At 76.7% G+C, this 8,679-nt stretch overlaps 1 protein-coding gene across 1 annotated transcript; it reads right to left on the bottom strand.

The window, feature by feature from the left end:
• Nucleotides 1-2,747: 2,747 nt before the first annotated feature.
• Nucleotides 2,748-8,022, bottom strand: LOC309604420 (uncharacterized protein). Its single transcript, XM_082339363.1, has 7 exons — nt 7,970-8,022; nt 7,775-7,870; nt 6,606-7,079; nt 6,085-6,515; nt 5,040-5,443; nt 2,987-3,102; nt 2,748-2,903 (listed from the first exon to the last, which is right to left on the bottom strand). The coding sequence occupies exons 3-7, from the start codon at nt 6,801-6,803 to the stop codon at nt 2,820-2,822; spliced, it is 1,233 nt and encodes a 410-aa protein (XP_082195489.1). The 5' UTR covers nt 6,804-7,079; nt 7,775-7,870; nt 7,970-8,022; the 3' UTR covers nt 2,748-2,819.
• Between the last annotated feature and the right edge of the window lie 657 nt (nt 8,023-8,679).

An 8,679-nucleotide genomic window follows, 5' to 3' on the forward strand; every position in this document is an offset into this window, starting at 1 on the left:
TATGGGGCGGCTATGGGGCAGCTATGGGGCAGCTATGGGGCAGTGGGGGGGCTGGGGAGGGGCTATGGGGCAGCTATGGGGCAGTGGGGGGGTGGAGGACGGGCTATGGGGCAGCTATGGGGCAGTGGGGGGGCTGGGGGATGGGCTATGGGGCAGCTATGGGGCAGTGGGGGGGCTGGGGGAGGGGCTATGGGGCAGCTATGGGGCAGTGGGGGGGCTGGGGGAGGGGCTATGGGGCAGCTATGGGGCAGTGGGGGGGCTGGGGGAGGGGCTATGGGGCAGCTATGGGGCAGTGGGGGGGCTGGGGGATGGGCTATGGGGCAGCTATGGGGCAGTGGGGGGGCTGGGGGATGGGCTATGGGGCAGCTATGGGGCAGTGGGGGGGCTGGGGGAGGGGCTATGGGGCACTGGGGGGGGCTGGAGGGGCTATGGGGCAGCTATGGGGCGGCTATGGGGCAGTGGGGGGGCTGGGGGAGGGGCTATGGGGCACTGGAGGCAGCTATGGGGCAGCTTTGGGGCAGCAGGGAGTTGGGGGAGGGGTTATGGGGCACTGTGGGGGAGCTATGGGGCAGCTATGAGGCACTGGGGGGGGCTGTGTGGGGGCTATGGGGCAGCTATGGGGCACTGGGGGGGGCTATGGGGCAGCTATGGGGCACTGGGGGGCGGCTGTGGGGCACTGGGGGGGCAGTTTTGGGGTGCTATGGGGCAGTGGGGGGGGCTGTGGGGCAGTGCTGGGGGGCCATGGGGCGGCCATGGGGCAGCTATGGGGCGGTGTGGGGCGCTGTGGGGCTGACTCACCGGCGGGGGGGGCTGATGTCGATGTTGGGGGGGGGCCGGGCCCGGTGCAGCCGCTCCAGGACCTGCGCCGCCTCCTCTGAGCGCCCCGGGGGAGAGCGGCCCGTCAGCCCCGCACCGTGCCCCGCACCGTGCCCCACAGCCCGCCCCACACCGTGCCCCACACCCCGCCCCACACCCTGCCCCACACCGTGCCCCACACCGTGCCCCACGGCGCACCCAGCAGCAGGCCGCACTGCCGCCCGTAGACCCGCGCCAGCCCCAGCTGCAGCAGCGCCGCCAGGTAGAGGGAGCAGCGGGGGGGCGGGGCCCCGGCCGGAGGGGGCGGGTCCTCCCAGCCGCCCCGGCCAATCACGAACGCCGTCACCGCCTCGCTGAGGGGAAGACAGACAGGGCTGGGAGGGGGCGGGGTTACGGGGAAGGGGCGGGGTCATGGGGGCGGGGTTATGGGGAAAGGGCGGGGTTACGGGAAGGGGTGGGGTTATGGGGAAGGGGCGGGGCTACAGGGAAAAGGCGGGGCTACGGGGGAAAGGCGTGGTTACAGGGAAGGGGCGGGGCTACGGGGAGGGGGCGGGGTTACGGGGAAGGGGCGGGATCACGGGAGAAGGGGTTACGGGGAAGGGGCGGGGTCACGAGGAAGGGGGCGGGGTCACGAGGAAGGGGGCGGGGTCACGAGGAAGGGGGCAGTGTTACGTGAGAAGGGGGCGGGGTTACGGGAGAAGGGGGCGGGGTTACGGGAGAAGGGGGGCGGGGTTACGGGAGAAGGGGGGCGGGGCCACGGTGACAGAGCTCCAGGGGAGAGGGTGGAGCTCCGGGGGGTGGGCGGAGCTCCGGGGGAGGAGGGGGGGGGCGGGTCCCCCCAGCCCCCTCAACCAATCACGAACGGCCTCCCCGCCCCGCTGAGGGGCAGACAGACAGGCCGGGGGCGGGGCCAGGGCGGCGGCCATCGCCCCACGTGACACCCCCCCCCCCCCCGTTTATTAAAACGCCCCAAAATCCCCCCAAACGCCCCCAAACGGCGCCGGGCGAACCCCACCCCCGCCCCCCCCCCGCCCCGTACCAGGCGCGGGGCACGTCCACCCCCAGGTACTCTCTGCGCAGGAGCCGCGAGCTGCAGGTGGCCGCCAGCCTGGGGACAAACGCACCCGGGATCGGCCCGATTCGCCCCAAAAAACCCGCCCCCAACCCCCCCCAACCCCCCCGTACCAGATGGTGCCGAAGCAGCCCGTGTGCCGCTGCAGCACCGCCGGGTAGTAGAACATGGCGGCGGCTGGCCCGAGGAACAAATCCGCCTTCGACAGAGGAACTGAGAGGCCCCGCAACCCCAGCTCCGCCCGATTAAAAAATCAATAAATTACGGGTTTAGGGCAGGACCGCCCCGATTAAAGACTAAACCGAACGGTTCCCCGTTAACCCCGCCGCCCCCCCAACGCGAGTGAATCGAAACCGCCGCTGCTCTCCGCCAGCCTCTCCCGGGGGAGGTCGCCGAGGGGAGTATAACCAGCCGCCGGCGAGGGGCCGCCGCTGAGGGGAGCGCGGAGACGCAGAGCCCCGACCGCCGCCGTCGCCGCCGGCTGAGTGAGGCGGCGCGCGTGGCGCCCCGCCTTTTATAGCCTCGCCCCGTCCCGCCCCTTCCCGCGCCCCCGTCCAATCGGCGAGCCGCTCGCCTCAGCGCCGCCGTCCAATCAGCGCCGGCGCGCCCGGGGGTAGCGGAGGAGCGAGAGAGGCGGGAAAGCGGCGACCAATCAGAGCCTTTCCCCCCCCACCCCCCCACCCCGCAACGCGAGGCGGCCGCGCGGGGCTGAGCCAACGGGAAGCCTTCCCGCCTTGCGCCGCCGGCCAATCAGCGAGCGCCGCTGCTTTCCCGCCCTTTCTCCTCAGCGGCGGGGGGAGAGAGGGGCCGAGGGGAGAAGATGGCGGCCGGGGGGGGGGGGGGGCGGCAAAGATGGCGGCGGCTCCCAGGCGGCTTTATTATCGGTGGGTACGCGGCCGCGGGGGCCGGGGTGGGGGGAGAACGGGGGCGCTCAGGCTTCCACGGGGAGGGGGCCGGGGGGCCCGGCGGCGTCCGGGGCGCTGTCGAGGAGCTGCAGGGCGAAGGCTTGCTCGAGCTGCGGGGCAGAGAGGGGGCGGTGAGGGGCGGCCCCCACCCCCCCTGCGCCCCCCCCCACACCCCCCGGGCCCGGGCCCTCACCTGCAGGACGAGGGCGCGGTTGTGGGGTCCGTCGTGGGGGCCCAGCTCCTGCCCCACGGCCAGCGTCACCCGGTGCTCGGGGCGGGGGCCCAGCCCGGCGCGGTGCCGCCCCACTTCTGGGGGGGGGAGGGAAGGGGGGGGGCGTCAGGGGGGGGGGAGACGGGGGGGCAGAGGCCGCGGGGCGGCTGTGGGGCCGGTATGGGGCAGCTATGGGGCAGGGCACCTATGGGACCCCCGTGGAGCAGGTACAGGGACCCCTATGGGGCAGGGGAGGCTGCTATGGGGCAGGGGAGGCCGCTATGGGGCAGGGGAGGGCCCTATGGGGCAGGGGAGGCCGCTATGGGGCAGGTACAGGGACCCCTATGGGGCAGGGGAGGGCCCTATGGGGCAGGGGAGGCCGCTATGGGGCAGGTATAGGGACCCCTATGGGGCAGGGGAGGGCCCTATGGGGCAGGGGAGGCCGCTATGGGGCAGGTATAGGGACCCCTATGGGGCAGGGGAGGGCCCTATGGGGCAGGGGAGGCTGCTATGGGGCAGGCATAGGGACTCCTATGGGGCAGGACCCCGTGGGGCAGGGGAGGACACTATGGGACCCCCGTGGGGCAGGTACAGGGGCACCTATGGGGCAGGGGAGGCCGCTATGGGGCAGCCGTGGGGCAGGGGAGGACCCCATGGGGCAGGTATAGGGACCCCTATGGGGCAGGGCAGGCCGCTGTGGGGCAGCCGTGGGGCAGGGGAGGCCGCTATGGGGCAGGGAGGATGCTATGGGACCCCTGTGGGGCTGGTACTGGGACCCCTATGGGGCAGAGGATGACCCTATGGGGCAGGGGAGGCCACTATGGGACCCCCGTGGGGCAGGTACAGGGACCCCTATGGGGCAGGGCAGGCCGCTATGGGGCAGCCGTGGGGCAGGGGAGGACCCCATGGGACAGGGGAGGGCGCTATGGGGCAGGGGAGGCTGCTGTGGGGCAGGGCAGGACCCCGTGGGGCAGGGGAGGACACTATGGGACCCCCGTGGGGCAGGTACAGGGGCACCTATGGGGCAGGGCAGGCCGCTGTGGGGCAAGGTGCTATGGGGTGGGGCAGGCCGCTATGGGGCGGGCAGGCGGCTGTGGGGCAGGGCAGGGTGCTATGGGGCAGGGTGCTATGGGGCGGGCAGGCCGCTATGGGGTGGGGCGCTATGGGGCGGGCAGGCTGCTATGAGGCGGGCAGGGCGCTGTGGGGCAGGCAGGGCGCTGTGGGGCAGGCCGCTGTGGGGCGGGCAGGCGGCTGTGGGGCAGGCAGGCCGCTGTGGGGCGGGCAGGGCGCTGCGGGGCGGGGCAGGGTGCTATGGGGCAGGGTGCTATGGGGCAGGCGGCTGTGGGGCAGGCAGGCCGCTATGGGGCGGGCAGGGTGCTATGGGGCGGGCAGGGCGCTATGGGGCAGGGTGCTATGGGGCAGGGTGCTATGGGGCAGGCAGGCAGCTATGGGGCAGGCAGGCCGCTGTGGGGCAGGCAGGCCGCTATGGGGCAGGCGGCTGCGGGGCGGGCAGGGCGCTGCGGGGCGGGGCAGGGTGCTATGGGGCAGGCCGCTGTGGGGCAGGCAGGCCGCTATGGGGCAGGCCGCTATGGGGCGGGCAGGCCGCTGTGGGGCGGGCAGGGCGCTGCGGGGCGGGGCAGGCTGCTATGGGGCAGGCAGGCCGCTATGGGGCAGGGCGCTATGGGGCGGGCAGGGTGCTATGGGGCAGGCAGGGTGCTATGGGGCAGGGCGCTATGGGGCGGGCAGGCCGCTATGGGGCAGGCAGGGTGCTATGGGGCAGGCCGCTGTGGGGCGGGCAGGGCGCTATGGGGCAGGCGGCTGTGGGGCAGGCAGGCCGCTATGGGGCAGGCCGCTGTGGGGCGGGCAGGCCGCTGCGGGGCGGGGCAGGCTGCTATGGGGCAGGCAGGCCGCTATGGGGCAGGCGGCTGCGGGGCGGGCAGGGCGCTGCGGGGCGGGGCAGGCCGCTATGGGGCAGGCAGGCCGCTGTGGGGCAGGCCGCTGCGGGGCGGGCAGGGCGCTGCGGGGCGGGGCTCACCCTGGCGGAAGCGCTGGGCGTCGAAGGCCTGCAGCAGGGCGCCGGCGGGCAGGGCGCCGGGCGGGGCGTGGGGGGGCGCGCAGGTGCAGGGGCGGGGCCGGGGCGTGGCCGGGGGGGGCGGGGCCGGGCGGGGCGGGGCGGCGGCGCAGGAAGAGCCCGCGGCGGGCGCTGGCCAGCAGCAGCCCCGGGCGCAGCCCCGCCAGCAGCCCCCCCGCGGCGTCGGCGTCGTCGGCGTCGTCGGCGCGGGCGTGGTCGCGGGGCGGGGCGCGCAGCAGGAGGCGGGGCAGCAGCCCGGGGCGGGGCGGGGCGGGGGGGCGGGGCCAGCAGGTAGTCGCCGGGGGGCAGCCACCCCCGCCAGGCCAGCGCCCCGCCCAGCCACACCCGCAGCTGCAGGCAGGCCTCCCCTGCGGGCGGGGCGCGGGCGGGGCGTCGGGAGGGGGCGTGGCCTGCGGGCGGGGGCCACGCCCCCCCGCGGTGGGGACACGCCCATCGGGGGGGTGGGGACACCGAGTTGGGGCAGGGGCGGGGGGCGGGGCCACCGTGGGGCGGGGGGCGGGGCCATGGCCTTGGGCGGGGCTTGTGTGGGGCTGGGGGCGGGGCTTGTGTGGGGCGGGGGGCGGGGCCATGGCCTTGGGCGGGGCCTGTGTGGGGCTGGGGGCGGGGCCACCGTGGGGCTGGGGGCGGGGCCATGGCCTTGGGCGGGGCTTGCATGGGGCTGGGGGCGGGGCCATGGCCTTGGGCGGGGCTTGTATGGGACTGGGGGCGGGGCCAGGGCTGGGGGCGAGGCCATGGCCTGGGGCGGGGCCACCGTGGGGCTGGGGGCGTGGGCACTGGGGTGGGGCGTGGGTGGGGGCGTGGCCACGGCCTGGGGGCGGGGCCTGTGTGGGGCTGGGGGTGTGGCCGTTGCCGCGGTGGGGGTGGGGCTGGGGGCGGGGCGTGGCCATTGCCGGGCTGGGGGCGGGGCTTGGAGTGGGGCTTGTGGGGGGCGGGGCGGGAGGGGGCGTGGCCAGGGCGGGGCGGGGCCGGGGGGGGGGCGTGGTCTCACCCAGCAGCGGCGGGAGGGGCTCGGGGCTGTCCACCACCACCTCCAGCTTCAGCGGCGCGGGGGGCGTGGCCAGCGCCGGGGGGGCGGGGTCCCCGGCGGCGGCCACGCCCCCTCCCCCCCTCAGCCGCTTCCGGTCGCTCGGCGGCGGGGCCGGGCGGCGGCGGCGGCGGCGATGGCGGCGGCCGGGCCGGGGGCTCCCCCCCGCCGGGGCCGCGCGCCGCTTCCCTGGGCGGCCGCGGGCGCTTGTGGGCGGGCGGCGGGGGCGGCAGCAGCCGGTAAACCTTGTAGGGGCGCGGCCCCTCCAGCCGCGACCGCTCCGGCGCCTCCTGGAACTCGGGGCTCTTGTTGAGGGCGCAGCGCAGCCGCGTCTTCCAGCCGGCGGGGTCCGGCCGCGCCCCGGGCCGCAGCCGCCCCTTGAACTCCGCCCACGCCTGCGCGCGGCGCACGCGTCACATCCGGGCTGCTTCCGGCGGAAGCCCCGCCCCCCCGCCCCCCCCCCCCGCCCCCCGCCCCGCGCTCACCTGGCAGAGGGCGGCGCCGGCCCCGCCCCGCGCCCCGCCCTTCCCCGCGTGCTGCCAGGGGATGCGCAGCGCCGAGCGCGCGGCGTCGTCCCACACCAGCCCCGGGAAGCGGCCGCTCTCCACCTGCGCCACCAGCCACGGCCGCAGCTTCCGCCCCCCGCCGCCGCCGCCGCCGCCGCTCCCCGCCGCCGCCGCCATCGCCGTCCCCCGCCGCTTCCGCTTCCGCCCGCCGCGCGCGGGGGGGGGGGGCGGCGCTACCGCCGCGGGGGGCGTGGCCCCAGCGGCGCCTCCCGCCCCAGCAGGCGGCGCAGGCGCAGCGCGTACTCCTCCTCCCCTTCCTGCGGGCCCCGCGCCGGCCTCCCGCCCGGCAGGTGGCGCTCGGCGGCGGCCCGCAGCTCCGCCGGCGTGTAGAGCGCCGCCGGGTCCAGGCGCCGCTCGTTGATCAGCCGCACCAGGTACTCGGTGTAGTGCCCCCTGCCGGCCGGAGGCCGCGCCCTCAGCCGGGCCCCGCGCGCCCCCGGCGCCCCACAGCGCCCCATAGCCACCCCCCCGTGCCCCACAGAGCCCCCCAAGTGCCCCATAGCGCCCCCCAAGTGCTCCCCAGGGACCCCAAAATCCCCCCCTGTGACCCCTAAGTACCCCCAGGGACCCCCAAGTGCCCCATAGGGACCCCAAAATCCCCCCCCGTGCCCCCCAAGTGCCCCCCCGGGCCCCCCCGTGCCCCCCAAGTGCCCCATAGAGCCCCACAGGGACCCCCAAGTGCCCCATAGTGCCCCCCCCGGGCCCCCCAAGTGCCCCATAGAGCCCCACAGGGAACCCCAAGTGCCCCCTAGGGACCCCCAAGTGCCCCATAGCACGCCCGAAGTGCCCCATAGGGCCCCCCAAGTGCCCCATAGTGCCCCCCCCGTGCCCCCCAAGTGCCCCATAGGGCCCCCCAAGTGCCCCATAGTGCCCCCCCCGTGCCCCCCAAGTGCCCCATAGAGCCCCACAGAGCCCCCCCAAGTGCCCCCTAGGGACCCCCCCGTGCCCCATGGCCCCAAGTGCCCCCCCCGTGCCCCCCAAGTGCCCCATAGAGCCTCACAGAGCCCCCCAAGTGCCCCATAGGGCCCCCCCGTGCCCCATGGCGCCCCCCAAGTGCCCCCCCCGTGCCCCATGGCGCCCGCGCTCACCGGCAGAGCCCCGCGTGCCCCGGGGGGCCTCCCTGCCGCAGGCCTCGTCCCGCAGCCCCGCCGCCGTCTCCTTCTGCTCCAGCACCCCGCAGCCCCCTGCGCCCGCCCGTCAGCGCCCCACACTTGGGGGGCCCCACACTTGGGGGGCGGGGGGGGCGGGGGGGGGGCGGGGGGGGGGGGGGGAGGGGTCCTCACCTCCGGGCACGGCCGGGGCCCCGGCCGGCGGCTCCGTGTCGAAGGGCACCCCCCCCTCCTGGGGGGCGGGGCGGGGTCAGCGAGCCCCACCCCGGCCCCCACCTGCCCCACAGCGACCCACAAGTGCCCCATAGCCACCCCCACCTGCCCCATAGCGACCCACAAGTGCCCCACCCCGGCCCCCACCTGCCCCACAGAGACCCACAAGTGCCCTGTTGTAGCAAAGCGCCCCACAGCAACCCCCAGCCACCCCCCAGGGACCCCCACCTGCCCCACAGCGACCCCCAAGTGCCCCACAGCGACCCCCAGGGACCCCCAGCTGCCCCACAGTGGCCCCCAGCTGCCTCATAGCGCCCCCCAAGTGCCCCCCAGTGCCCCCCCAGTGCCCCATAGTGTCCCACAGCGCCCCCCAAGTGCCCCCCAGTGCCCCCCCAGTGCCCCAGTGTCCCCCAGCGCCCCCCAAGTGCCCCACAGTGCCCCCCCAGTGCCCCATAGTGTCCCATAGTGACCCCCAAGTGACCCATAGCGCCCCCCAAGTGCCCCCCAGCGCCCCCCCAGTGCCCCATAGTGTCCCATAGCGCCCCCCAAGTGCCCCACAGCAACCCCCAAGTGCCCCATAGTGCCCCCCCAGTGCCCCCCAGTTGCCCCCCCAGTGCCCCCCAGCGCCCCCCCGCGCCCCCCCCCGCCCCATAGCGCCCCCCCCGCGCCCC

This window comes from Platalea leucorodia, assembly GCF_965183815.1.
Source record: "Platalea leucorodia genome assembly, contig: HAP1_HAP1_SCAFFOLD_765, whole genome shotgun sequence".
In the NCBI taxonomy this organism is placed as follows: domain Eukaryota; kingdom Metazoa; phylum Chordata; class Aves; order Pelecaniformes; family Threskiornithidae; genus Platalea; species Platalea leucorodia.